At 31.9% G+C, this 15,403-nt stretch overlaps 1 protein-coding gene across 1 annotated transcript in view; it reads left to right on the forward strand.

Annotated features, from left to right (window-relative positions):
• The first annotated feature begins 3,586 nt into the window (after positions 1–3,586).
• LOC145305860 (rhomboid-related protein 2-like) overlaps positions 3,587–15,403 on the forward strand; it is a 90,113-nt gene continuing 78,296 nt past the window's right edge. The window contains exons 1-2 of the mRNA XM_080147686.1: positions 3,587–3,709; positions 8,698–8,776. Of these exons, the coding sequence (XP_080003812.1) occupies positions 3,624–3,709; positions 8,698–8,776 (165 nt within the window). The 5' untranslated portion in view covers positions 3,587–3,623. The remainder of the gene's footprint in view (positions 3,710–8,697; positions 8,777–15,403) is intronic.

A 15,403-nucleotide genomic window follows, 5' to 3' on the forward strand; every position in this document is an offset into this window, starting at 1 on the left:
GAGAGAGAGAGCGTGTAAGAGAGAGAGAGAAAGAAAGAGAAAACCCGACGGAATTATGAGCGAAAATGGTTCGGGAAATATATTCCGAGAGGTGTGGGGGGGGGGGATGGGGACAAAATATTGGGGGGAAGAACCAAGAGATTGGGGGAATATTATAGTAAAATAATGTGTAGTAATTCTTCAACTCTCAGAGCAGAGATACACACGCACAGCAGTGAGGGAATTATAAGATAGATGTGATAAAGGGGAATATTTCAGATGCTTTCAACCAGATTTAATTATGTCCATTCAATAACGTTAATTATTGATTAATTTTCATAGCAAAGTGTTGTAAAAGTAAAAGAATTTTTTTTTCTTATTAATTAAATTTTTTAATAATAGATTTTTTTACACAAAACAACATGTTTTTTATGTTTAATCCTATTTAGAGCACAACTTTAAAAAAAAAAACGTAAAAACATATAATAATACAGTTATAAAAAGATTATTAATCAAAATGATAATATTAGTTTTTAAAATCATATTGTTTTTTTAAACCTTTGCTTAATTATCAATTAGTATACATTTAAAAGACATTTTTTTCAAAAATAGAGAAAAAAACTAAGATTATGTTATATTAATTTAAGATTTTATTTATAGATTTTTTTTATAGAATCTAAACATAATAAATACTTAAAGAATATAAGGTTTATTATGAAACCCTTTAAAAAAGTAACAGGATATATATGTGTGTGGTGTGTGTGTGTGTAATGAAGAATCTTCTTTACAGTGAAGCTCTTTTGAAAATCCATTGTAGATTTTGGAGGAGGGTATCTACACCCTCCCAAGAGAAATGGTACCTACATTAAATTTCCTAACCCCCCCCCCCACTCCAAAAAATCTTTTTGTAATAACTATGAAGGGTCGATTTCCTCCCCCCCCCCCCCTGTACCAAAATGCCCCTAGCATGCCTCTAGTGGTGAAGCCGCTAGTATCAAATAAATAAATTTGTTATTTTAAAAATTTAGCTGTACCTAAAAGGACAACATTTCTTATTCTTGGTTTTCCTAGTACTTATAGGGGAATATTTATCTTAGTTGGGGAGATTTTGTCGTAGTGATAAACCGGTGAAAATAAAAGTGAAAAATTCGACATATCTAATATTCTTTTTGCAGTGATAATTTGATATACATCCCCGATAATAATGATAAACAAAATTACCCCTTCTTCAAATCAATATTAATTGTGGTAAACTTTGGCCACTACTAGTTTGGAACCAATCAATAAACCAATGATTATATAACAGAGTTTGTAAAACTATGGGTACCAGTGTTATTTACTGTCTAATGTCTCCTCCCTCCCTTTCTTTAAGCAGACATGCACTATTTGTAGTACTATGACAAATTAAATTAAATTAATCTTGTTCTTACAGAATATAAATTAAGCATATATCCTATTTTTTTAACTAGTAAGTTTTTTTTGTCTGAAGATTAGAATTTTAATAACAACTGAATCAATGAATTTTTAGGGAAGCTTCGCATAGAGTTCCGTGATGGTTTTAGGCAATTTTTGGGACACATTTCTAGCTCTTTAAATGAAGATACCGGTTAAAAAAAAGTGAAAAAAGTTAAAAATTTTTTCTTTTGTCAGTGATAAATTTATATACATCTCCAATAATGATAGACAAAATTACCCCTTTTTAAAAAAAGAAATTAAAAGTGGAGAACTTTGGACACTACCTGTTATAAATTAAAATTTAATAAAAGTTTTTGAACCAACGAATAAGATACTGTGTTTTTTAAAAGCGAAGCTTTTCTATAATTAGGGTCGGTCCGTCCGTCCGTACGTCCGTAACGGATAGCTTTTTTCGTTAATTTAGGCATGTTAGAATTGTCCTATCGATTTCAAACTTTGTATGGTGATTCCTGCAGTAATTAGGTACGATTTAGAAAGCGTAGCAACTCTATAATCATTACCAAAATGACCGTACGTCCATTTTAAACATGTTGATTTTTTTACTTTTTTAACAACAAATTTTTATATGATCTAATTATCCGATTGATCTGATTTTTTGTATGCTGATTCCTGGGACAACAAAGTACATTATTATAAGCGAAGCAACACTATAATTAAGTCCTAAAAATGTAAGTATGTCCATAAACAAATTCTATATCAAGCAGTTTTTCAACAAATTTACTTACAATTTTCCATCGACTCTCATACAAATTTATATTCTGATTATTCAGTTCCGACACTATACAAGTATTAATGTCCGTTTGTCCTACCGTTTCAGCGCTTCGCTTTTATGGATGTTGTCATCCTTGTTACTGTCTAATTTAACCTCCCTCTCTGTCTTTTGTAGTGTTTTGACTACAGACTTACATGCACTATTTATTGCACTATGATTAGTGACTAGCGGCTACGCCCCCTAGAGGCCTCTAGGGGCACTTGAAGAGGGCAGAGTCGAATTTAATAACCCATTTTCTTATTTTAGATTTTAAAAGAAAAAGTAAAAAAAATTGGGGGGGGGGCGAAAATTTTTTTTTGTGGGGTTAGTTAAAAATATTAAAAAAAAAACTTTGGGGTGTCCTACCCCCCAAGAAAATAGTTATAAACCTTCTCGGGACCTATGAGAAGCTAACCTGTTAAGGAGAACCCGATCGGTTCCGCGGTTAGCGAGATCCTATGGTACAAACAAACACACAAACACACAGACACACAAACATCCTGTTACTTTAGTATATAGGATATTAAATTAATATCATACAGAATATTTAGTTTTATCACTTATATTTTGAACATGGATTGCACAGCTTAATTTATTGCTATACCGATATGGTTCTGCTTTACATGCAGTGAAGCCTTACAGGACCTATTTAGAGGATTTTAGGGTCGTAGCTGTTAGTTAACTATATAAATACTTTTAATGGTATCCTTTCCTAAAATAGCAATAAATATTACTTGGTCCTATAAGATTATTTACTCTAAAATGGAAACATATCGTTATAGTAGTTATCGAAATCTTAATCTACAGGCAGACATACAAACATCATGTTACTTTTACAAAGGGAAAATAGTGCTGTCACTCTATAATGGATACATCAATACTTGTTTTTCAGTATTTTTAACAGTGAAAAAGGCCTTAAAAAATAAGTTTTCCGCTGTGTTGTACACAGAGACAGACAGCCATCCTGTTACTTTTACACACCGATAAAAAAGGGCCTAAAGTTAGTCAACGAATAAGAAAATGAAAATGTAAAACTTTAGGGACTAGATAAATAAACAGCCCATTGTCCCCTCTCTCTCTAGCTATCTATAATACAAAGTAGCTTGATGACTGTCCGTCTGTCCGTCCGTCTGTCTGTCCCTTAAGATCTCGGTAACCACTGAACCGATCGGATTCTGCTCTTCATGGTATATACATATTGGTCCTGTGGTGGTTTTAAGCTATTTTCTTGGGGTGTGGGACACCCCCAACCTTCCCTAAAAATTGGGGGGGGAGAGAATGGTTCGGAGCACCAGAAATTTTTTATATTTTTTATATTTTTAAAAACTACGAAGCCGCTAGTCACTCTATAAACGATAACACCTTCCTTTTTTCAGATTGTTTCAGAACCACACAGTGAAAAAAAAGTTAAACAAAAATGAGTTTTCAGTTGTGCTTCACGCCCGATAGAATTGAACCCGAAGATCCAGTGCCTATACACGAGATTAGGCCTTATTATGACGAGTAAGTTGGTTTATTTGTAGCGAAGCTACTCTATAACTATGTGTGTACTTCCTAAAAGAATTGGTAGTATGTGCCTATTCATGAGATTAGGCCTTATTATGACGAGTATGTTGTTTGTTATTAATAGCGAAGCTGCTCTATAACTAAGGGGGTTGTCCATACGTCTTTATGTTATAAATTATTTGGTAGAATATTCATATACATGAGATTATGAGTTATTATGACGAGTAATCATTTTGTAATTAGAAGCGAAGCTACTCTATAAGTAGGGTTTATCTTTACGTCCATACGTCCTTAATGAATTCGTAGCATGTGCCTATAAATTAGATTAGGCCCTATTACGACGAGTATGTTATTTGTTATTAGTAGCAAAGCTACTCTAAAATATCATTATATTTATATCCTTACAACATAAATGCAATGATTAATTTTCTGCACACAAATAGACATAATTAAGAATAACCAGAGAATCTTTTTCATGTGAAATAAGACTTGTTTGTGATTAATTAATATCGACGCTCCGCACAACTATTTTCTGTCGGTCCTTCGGTCCGCAGGTCTTTGGTTCTAATCAAAGGTTATATTTTTCCCTTATTTTTTTTTCATTTTAATATTTACTTTCTTTTTTATGTTTCTCTAAATTTTTGCAAGTATCTTATTTCAAACAGTCTCGATATTAATATCCTTCTTTAAATGGCAATGACTTTTAAAAATAAATCAAATGTTATTTTAATGTCAAAAATACTTCAATTAAACATTTAATTTTAAAGTTATCTTTTAAAAAGTTGTACTGATTGCAAAACAAACCTTTCTAGTTATTTTTAATAGAAAATACTCATTCTAAATTTGACATTTTTGCTAAAAGTTGTAAGTTAACTAGGACAGATAAATTGTCATTTCTTCCTGGAAATATGCATCCAACATTTTTCTATATTATCAGAGAGGGGATGTTGGACTGTAAAATAAACTGTTTCCAAACTTTTAACCCATACACTTTTTTTCAATTTTGATTGGTTTGTTTTTAACTAAAGATTTCCAACTTTTCAACCAATAATTCTGATCTATAGAATGTTATTGGTTTATCGTATTTAGGGATAAATATCAATTTATTGTCCATTGTTTTATCCTTTTAGATCTCTAATTGCTATTGAATTTATTTATTTAGAGAAATAATACACTATTTTTCTAATAAAAGAAATTTACAATCGATTTTTAAAAAAATTTTATCCTTTCAATGAAATTTTATGTATTTAGATTTTTGGGTCTTATTTTTATTTTTAGCTTTAAAAACAATTTTCACTTTCATCTTTAGATTTTAATAAACAAGGATGACAACATCCATAAAAGCGAAGCTCTGAAACGATAGGACACGGACATTAACACTTGTATAGAGCCAGAACTGAATAATCAGAATATAAATGAATAAGAGTCAAAGCAAAATTGTGAGTAAATTTGTTGAAAAACTTCTTGAATAAGGATAATGTTTATGGACATACTTACATTTTTAGGACTTGATTATAATATTGTACTTTGTTGTCCCATGAATCAGTATACCAAAAATCAGAACAATCGGATAATTAGATCACATAAAAAAATGTTTGTTAAAAAAGTAAAAAATCAACATATTTAAAATGAACGTACGGACATTCTGGTAATGATTATAGCGTTGCTACGCTTTCTAAATCATACCTAACTACTACAGGAATCACCATGCAAAAGTTTGAAATCGATAGGACAATTCTAACATGCCTAAATTAACGAAAAAAGCTATCTGTCTCAGACGTACGGACGGACGGACGTACGGACCGACCATAATTATAGAAAAGATTCGCTTTTAAAAAGAATTTCATAAACTTTAGTAGATTTTCTAAAATCCAACAATTCTGATATCTCATTGAATGACTCTTATACTTTGGGTACGTCATTTAATCTTGTTTGGTTGATTTTAAATAAAAGTAATCCAAACATATCCAACAACAATTTTAATCTTCATCATTGGGTATTTACATAATTTATCATTCATTGTCTTATCCCTGCTTTTATATACTTCATCTCTCTTTCTAACTCTCTCTCTCTCCCTCTCTCTCTATCTCTCTCTCTCTCTCTCTCTCTCTCTCTCTCTATATATCTCTCTCTCTCGCATTCAGATTCACTTTCAATATGAAAATGCATTAAATCCTGAAGATTAGGTGAAAGTTAAATCTAACTGTGCTCTATACATATACTTACAATTTTACCTTTACTTTCAATTTTTATCTTTTTTTAATCTCTCTATCTATTTAAAAGTTAAATATATCTGTGCTCTATACTTACACTTTTATCTACCATCTATACATCTATTTGAAATCTATCCATCTACTCAAATTTAAATCTATCTGCGCTTTATACCTATACTTCCCTATTCATGTATCTATTCATCTTTTTGTAATCTACCCACCTATTCTTCTATTTGTAATCTATTGAAAAGTTAAATCTGTCTGAGCTCTATAACTATACCTACACTTTTACCTTTACTTTCAATTTATTTATCTGTCTATTAATCTATTTGTAATCTGTCCATCTATTTGTAATCTATTTAAAAGTTAAATCTATCTGTCTCTATACCTATACTTACACTTTTAGTTTTACTTTAAATCTATCCATCTATCTATTCATCTATTTGTCATCTGTCCATCTATCTATCTATTTCTAATCTATCCATCTAAATGAAAGTTAAATTTATCTGTGCTCTATACCTATACTTACACTTTTACCTTTACTTTCAATCTATCTATCTATTCATCTATTTGTAATATATCCATCTAATTGAGAGGTAAATCTATTTTACCTTTACTTTCAATCTTTCCATCTATTAATCTAATCTATCCATCTAATTAAGAGTTAAATCTATTTTACCTTTACTTTAAATCTATCCATCTATTCATCTATTTGTAATCTATCCATCTAATTAAGAGTTAAATCTATCTTTACTTTAAACCTATACTTACACCTTTACCTTTACTTACAATCTATTCATCTATTTAAAATATATCCGTCTATTCATCTATTTGTAATCTATCCACCATTTAAAAGTTAAATCTATCTGAGCTCTATACATATACTTATACTACTTATACTATACATATACTATTTATCTACCTTATATACATCTCTTATTATATCCTTCTACTTGTAATGATGATAAACAAAATTATCATTTTTGTAAATGAAAAATATTGATTGAAAAGTTTTGACACATATAGTTTGGAACCTTCAAATAAAAAAAATCAATAATAGTGATAATAAAACTTTGGGTACCAGTGTAATTTATACTCCAATGCCATCTCCCTCCTATCTGAATTTACCCAAGATATTGATGTAAAAGCCAGAATACACACTTGGTAAAATTCTATGTCAATCCAAATCAATTCAATTTAACACCTACTTGTCAGGGAGAGAGGGGACAATGGGCCCAAAATTACACTGGTATCCAAAGTGTTATAGGCTCGTTCATTGGGTACTTTTATTGAATTATGATTTTTTGGTTCAATAAGTTGAGTGTCCAAACGTTTCAACTACTAATTGAAATCTATATAAATAGTTATTTTGTTTATAATCTTTGAAGATATACATTAATTTATCGGCCATTATCTTATCCCTCCCTGCTTTCTTGGAGAGATGTGTCTTTATTACCGCAGTTAACGTAAATATTCTCCAAGAATTTAATTTTTCAAGCGAAGCTCTAAAATCACATTGTAGGACAAACTAACATTAACACTATCTTGAATAGCAGCTGATACAATCACATTTCTCCTGTTGCGTTACGGACTGATGGACAAACATACAATGGTAAATACAAGTAAGCACATAGGAAGGGGTGTTTGATGATGAGAGGAATAGTTTGTGCTGTTGTAATAATGCACATTTCTGCTGATTTTAGGAGAATTGAAAACCCACCCTTCTACTTGTACTGTGTGATCTAATATTTCAATGGGAGTGGAAAATATTATCAAAACTAAGAGGGTCTTACTTTCTTGGGCGTCAAAGGGGGGAGTATTACCTTAAAATAAAAATTTTAAAAATCGTACCTGTAGGTGTTCAGCCAATTAAATCAACTCCACCCTTTTAGCTTAGTATTGATGGGCATTGAATTGTAAATAACACTGTTACCCAAAGTTTCATAAAAAAGTTCATTTTGCGTATTCGTTTGCTTAATATAGTGGGTTCCTTCAATTTTAGTTTAGTTTAAACTAGCGCATATTAAATCTTATAACCTATTATTGCAACCGACAGAAAGGTTAATTTTATTTATCATAATTGGGAGTGTAAATCAATTTATCTTATCCCTTAATATCCCTGATAACTAATCATGAATTGTATTTTTAAGATCTGATGAAGACTTTGTTGAAATAAACTGGTATCCAAAGTTTTCTAACCACGTACTTTTACTAAATTTGATGGGTTAGTTCCAAACTAATGATGTCCAAACTTTTCAACCAATAATTTTAAGGTCTGAAGAATATTTGCGGGCTGACCAGATTTTGTTAAAAGATACACTTGTACCCAAAGTTTTCGTATATAATCATATATAATTCGTTGACTCACAAACTTTGGGTACTTGTATTGAATTTTGATGGGTTAGTTCCAAACTAATGATGTCCAAACTTTTCAACCAATACTTTTAAGGTCTGAAGAAGATTTGCGAGCTGATCAGATTTTGTTAAAAGATACACTTGTACCCAAAGTTTTCGTATATAATCATATATAATTCGTTGGCTCACAAACTTTGAGTACTTTTACTAAATGTTGATGGGTTAGTTCCAAGCTGATGATGTCCAAACTTTTCAACCAATACTTTTATTGTCTGAAGAAGATACTGTTATAAAGATACACTTGTACCCAAAGTTTTCTAACCATTTAATATATATAATCAGTTGGCTCAAATACTTTGGGTACTTTTGTCCAATTTTGATGGGTTAGTTCCAAACTTTTCAACCATTACTTTTAAGGTCCGAAGAAGATTTGCGAGCTGATCAGATTTTGTTAAAAGACCAGTGGAAGAATCTGTTCGACCAATTCGACCCAGAGGTAAGATTTATCGTTAGTTTAAACATGTTAGAATTGTTTAGATTTCAAACTTGGTGTGGTGATGCATGTAACCGTTAGATACTGTTTAGAAGGCGTAGTAATTCTAGATGATTGTTACCAGAAAATTTTTGTATTACATAATTTCCATTTCATCTGATTTTTTGAAGTAATGATTCCTAGAGCAACAAGGTACACTATTATAAGCAAAGCATATCCTATAACCAAGTCCTGGATTGTCCAATCCATTAACATTATCCTGTATCTAAGTAATTTTGCAACAAATTGATATTCAATTTTGTTTAGACTTCAGTTAATAAGTTCACATTCTGCTTATTACGTTCTGACACTGATTAATGTTCGTTTGCTCTAACAACTGATTTTAGAGCCTTGCTTTTATGGATGTTGTTATCCTTGTTGTAAAAATATGTAAGGGAAAAATATATGTTTGCCTAAGTGTGATATACAAATAAAAAGCTTTTTAAAGGCAAAGCTTTTCTATAATTAGGGTAGGTCTGTCCGTCTGTAACATTTTTTTCGTTAATTTAGGCATGTTAGAATTGTCCTATCGATTTCAAACTTTGCACGGTGATTCTTGTAGTAGTTAGGTACGGTTAGGAAATATAATTATTCGATTGATCTGATTTATTGTAATACTGATTTCTAGGACAACAAAGTACAATGTTATAAGCAAAGCATTTCTATAATCAAGTCCTAGAAATGTTAGTATGTCTATATTTATATCATTTATATTCTGCTTCTTCAGTTTTGACACTCTACAAATGTTAATGTTCGTTTGATCTACCGGTTCAGAGCTTCGCTTTTATGGATATTGTCATCCTTGTTTCTCTTAAGAAGACAGACATACAATAATAGATATAGAAAACTTGGAAATTGTGACAGATTCTTGAATACCCTGATTAAATGCTTCTCCCTGCTGGCTGATGTAATGATGCCCCTAATCCCCCCCCCCTTATGAGTTTACCCCATCCCCTCCCTCCCATGAAGGAACGTATTGACCATTATCTAAGGACTTTATTAGCAACCTATATTAAAGATCAAAATTCCCCTGTCACAATATCCACCTATTCTATATAATCTCTAGTATACAAAAAAGACAAAGTATTTTATTCACTTTGAATTCAACAAAACGTTTGACAAACTATATAATACTTTTTTTGAGATTAAGTTTTTAGGGTAGGATAATTAATTATAAATAAAGTACGTCCCCAATTATCATAAACAAAATTATCTAATAGATAAAAATAAATGATTAGAAGTTTTGACAAAGTTAGTATGAACCAACCAATCAAGAGTCAATACCTTTTAGTAATGTGAAGTAGTAATAGTTTTTGTTTTTTTCGTTTGGATCTTGCTAACCACTGAACCGATTTAGTTTTCCATATTAAGAAAGCTTTCCATGGGTTAAGTGGCGTAGGTAATCCATTTTTTTATAATTGTTTTAAACCCAATTAAAATCTATTGGATAATAACCGGTTCTCAGCCATACGGAAAAGTCATGTATAGCATTGCAATACAGACAATTTTCTACGAATATAAAAATATGCAATCATAAGATTAAAACCAGTTTTGTTAGTTCTAGCCTTCGGCTCCTCGGGGCTAAAAGAACTGGTTTAAATATTATATTTTTTTTATTTTAATAATAACGGAAGTCTATCTATAATACGATGCCGTACATAACTAATAAAGATAGATGTATTTAAACTGTGTATCTAAAATAAAAGTATAAATGTGAAAATCTAAATATAATGCATAAACTCATACTACAAAAGGAATAAGATATAGGTATCTACAATTTTACATTTATTTAAGTTGGTCTTCAGAAAAAATACCACTCTTATAAAATAAAAGAATAATATTGTATGATTTAAATCTATAATACAAAGTAGAACAATATCTTTCTGTCTGTCTGTCCGTACGTCTGAAGCTTAAGATCTTGGTAACCACTCAATCGAATGGGCTCTACTCTTCAGGGAACATAACTACTGGTCCTGTGGTGGTTTTAAGCTATTTTCTTGGGGGATAGGACACCCCCCAACAACCCCAAAAAAGAAAATTCCCACCACCCCAAAAAAAAAATTGTTTTTAGGCAGTTACTTCACAAAAAAAGGTAGCACCAGAAACATCGAACTAATTTAGTTTTATTTTGAATTATAATTCCTAGTCCTATCCTTATATAGAATTAACAAGATGTCCATTTGTGTTTGTGTTTGTATCCGTCTGTACTAAAGGATCTCGCTAACCCCTGAACTTATATGGTTCTCGTTTACAATGTAGTTTTTCATAGGTCCAGGAAAAGTTTCTAAATTTTTTGGGGGGAGGGAACTACGACCCCTCCATGAGAATTACCCCGAGAAAAAGCTCTTTTAAATCTTTTTTTTATAACCAGAGTGTTATGTCAACTTCTCTTATATATAATGGGGATAGCGGGACTAAAAAGGTATAATTTTAATATATAGGAAAATGAGAAAATATTCGTATAGGAATGACAATGCACAATATTTATTTCTCAACCAAAATATAAATACAACATATTTGTAGTAGGGTTGGGCCGGATACTTTTTTCGCCGGATAAAGGATATCCGGCTGATTTATAATGCCGGATATCTAGTAACCGGCTGGAAATCTGTCCAACGTTTGATATCCGGAAAATTACCGGATATCCAGCCGGAAAACCGGATATCCGGCTTTAGAGATCAGTCGGATATTCGGTATCAGGATTTATTTCTCAACCAAAATATAATATATTTGTAGTAGGGTTGGGCCGGATACTTTTTTGGCCGGATACAGAATATCCGGCTGATTTCTAATGCCGGATATCTGGTAACCGGCTGGATATCTGTCCAACGTTCGATATCCTGAAAATTACTGGATATCCGGCAAATTACCGGACATCTGGCTTTAGAGATCAGTCGGATATCCGTTATCAGGATAGTTTCAATATCCGGTACCTGGCCGGATATCCGGCCAAACCGGATTTTTGGCCAGACCCTAATTTGTAGGATTTCGTGTGTCTGAATAGGTGTATGATACTCTCATAGGGATCATTTTAAGGGGTTAGAAATAGCTAAAAACCTACCACCCAATGCATAATATTTATTTCTCAACCAAAATATAAATACAACATATTTGTAGTAGGATTGGGCCGGATACTTTTTTGGCCGGATACAGGATATCCGGCTGATTTATAATGCCAGATATCTAGTAACCGGCTGGATATCTGTCCAACGTCCGATATCCGGAAAATTACCGGATATCCAGCCGGAAAACCGGATATCCGGCTTTAGAGATCAGTCGGATATCCGGTATCAGGATTTATTTCTCAACCAAAATATAATATATTTGTAGTAGGGTTGGGCCGGATACTTTTTTGGCTGGATAAAGGATATCCGGCTGATTTATAATGCCGGATATCTGGTAACCGGCTGGATATTTGTCTAACGTTCAATATCCGGCAAATTACTAGATATCCGGCCGGATAACCGGATATTCGGCTTTAGAGATCAGTCGGATATCCGGTATCAGGATTTATTTCTCAACCAAAATATATTATATTTGTAGTAGGGTTGGGCCGGATACTTTTTTGGCTGGATAAAGGATATCCGGCTGATTTATAATGCCGGATATCTGGTAACCGGCTGGATATCTGTCTAACGTTCAATATCCGGCAAATTACCGGATAACCGGATATCCGGTACCCGGCCAGATATTTAAAGTAACCGGATATCCGGCCCAACCCTAATTTGTAGAATTCGATGTGTCTATATGTGTATGGTACCCCCATAGTGATTATTTTAAGAGGTTAGAAATAGCCAAAAACCTACCACCCAATGAGTTACCAGAGAGTCCTACCAGTACGTCCTTTTAAAACAAGCAGATTTTTAAAATTTGTGTGTGTTAAAATTATCCTATTCATCTGATTTTTTTAATACTGATTTACTTAAACGTTAGTTTCTTAAACAGTGTCATGTTAATATTTAATCAGTTTTGCAACAAATTTACTTTTGTAAATTTTGTATAGACTTATGCAATAATATTCAGTTTATTTAGATCTGACACTCTAAAAGTGTTAATTTCCCTTTATCCTTCTATTTCAGAGCTTCGCTTTTAAGGATGTTGTCATCCTTGTTTTAAAAAAAATAAATATGGATGTTGTCATCTATGGAATTCCAAAATATACAACATAACACAAACAATTCAGGGCTCTTAAGGGATAAGACTATGGACGATAAATTGATTTACATACCCAATAATAATGAACAAGATCATCATTACTCTAAGCTAAAATTATTGGTTAAAACGTTTGGACACTATTGGGTTTGAACTAACCAATCAAAATATTTCAGAGATCATAAGGGATAAGACTATGGACGATAAATTGATATACATACCCATTGATGGTAAACAAGATTATCCCTGATCTAAATAAAAATTATTGGTTAAAACGTTTGGACACTATTGGTTTTGAACTAACCAATCAAAATATTTCAGGGATCAAAAGGGATAAGACTATGGACAATAAATTTATACACGTTCCCAATGATGGTAAACAATATTATCCCTACTCTAAATTATAATTATTGGTATAAACGTTATGACACTTCTAGTTTTGCACTAATCCCCAAGGTTTTTGATGCAACGAATAATACAGCGTCGTTTTACAACTTTGGGTACCAGTGTAATTTAGATATCAAAATCACCTACCTCCCTGCTAACACATAAACATACAAAATATCTTCAATAATATTTCATACTTCTACTATTCTATTTTAGTAGCGAGCTATTCTATATAATTCACTCTGTCTGTTCGTCAGTCCGTAACGCTATAATCATACAAAATATCTTCAATAATATTTCATAATTCTACTATTCTTTTTTAGTACTAAGCTACTCTATAATTCACTCTGTCTGTTCGTCTGTCCGTCAGTCCGTAACGCTATAATCATACAAAATATCTTCAATAGCATTTCATAATTCTACTATTCTATTTTAGTCGCGAGCTACTCTGAAATTCACTCTGTCTGTCCGTCAGTCCGTAACTCTTTAAACATATAAAATATCTTCAATACCATTTCATAATTCTACTATTCTATTTTAGTAGTAAGCTACTCTATAATTCACTCGTCAGTCCGTAACGCTATAAACATACTATATATCTTCAATGATATTTCACATTCTTTCAAAATTGAGATATATTTCCTATTATTTTTTGGGTCTAAAGAAAATAGCCTAAAACCATGTTTTAAATTAACCTAAAGGTAGACATATAGACATCTTAGGGATCTTAAGGGATAAGACAACGGATGATTTGTTGATGTACATTCTCAATGATGATAAACAATATTATCCCTGCTGTAGTTTAACAGTATTGGTTAAAAAGTTTGGACACTACTAGGATACCTATAAAATTTAATTAAAATAGCCACAGTTTTAAGCTTATCGTTGTTAAAAAAAAACTTTGGATTCCTCTATATAAAATTAACAAAAAAAAATGATTTTGGACGATTTTTTTCCTTGCCTTTTCTTTTTATAGAGAATAAATAGACATAATTTATCCTTTGTGGAAAATAAATTTCATTATCAAAATAATTGGGATGTCTATCTTTGTGCAGGGATCTAAAGGGATAAGACAATGGCCCATAAATGTATGAACATTCGAAATGATAATACATAAAATTCCCCTTCTGTAGATTGAAATTAGTGGTTGAAACATTTGAACATTCAACTTAATGCATGAATCAAACAAAATTAAATAAAAGTCTTCAAAGTTATTGAGCCAACGATTAAGAAAACGTTATTATAAAACTTTGGGGGATATTGTAATAAACAGTCCATTGTTCCCTTCCTTCCTGATGTGTGTTTTTCTCAACCCTATTAGTAGTAAGGATTTTTTTGTCTGAAGCTAAAGACCTCAATATATAACTACTCAGCCGATAGGGTTATCTATTTTAGGTAAACTTCACATAGGCCATGTGCTGGTTTCAGGCTATTTATTTATGTCTTTGGTGGTTTGAGCTATTTTTTTTAGCTGAAATATTCCCCCTCTCCTATTTTTATTTTAAATTGAAAATAAAGGAAGGTTTTTTTTCTTATACCTAACCCTGTGGGGCCTATACTTGCTGTGCACTTACCATGCCGGGCTATACCCAGCATCCAATATAAACTTATCTAACCTGACCTAAATCTAATAAGGAAAAACGACCCTCCCCCCTCTTTTTCTATTAATTAAAATTAAAGTCAGTTTTCAAGAAGGTTATTTGTGTGAAAGAGCCTTCTTGAACCAGCTTTGCTTTCATGGATGTTGTCATTCTTGTTTGATTACACCTAGTTGCGCTACTACAGAGATGCCAAAACTTTGTAGCTGAAAAACCAAGGATTTGAAGGGATAAGACAATGGACGATAAATTTATATACATCACCAATTAATAATAAACAGACAAACCCCTTCAGTAGATTTAGATTATTGGTTGTAATGTTCAGACACTGCTAGTTTAAACCAACCAATCAAAATTCAATACAATTACCCAAAGTTTTTAAGACAACGTATAAGAACTTTGGGTACCAGTGTAATTGACAGCTTAATGTCCCCTCCCCCTCTGTGTAAAAAAA

This window comes from Acartia tonsa, chromosome 14 (genome assembly GCF_053477335.1).
Source record: "Acartia tonsa isolate MP-2025a chromosome 14, ASM5347733v1, whole genome shotgun sequence".
Classification (NCBI taxonomy): domain Eukaryota; kingdom Metazoa; phylum Arthropoda; class Copepoda; order Calanoida; family Acartiidae; genus Acartia; species Acartia tonsa.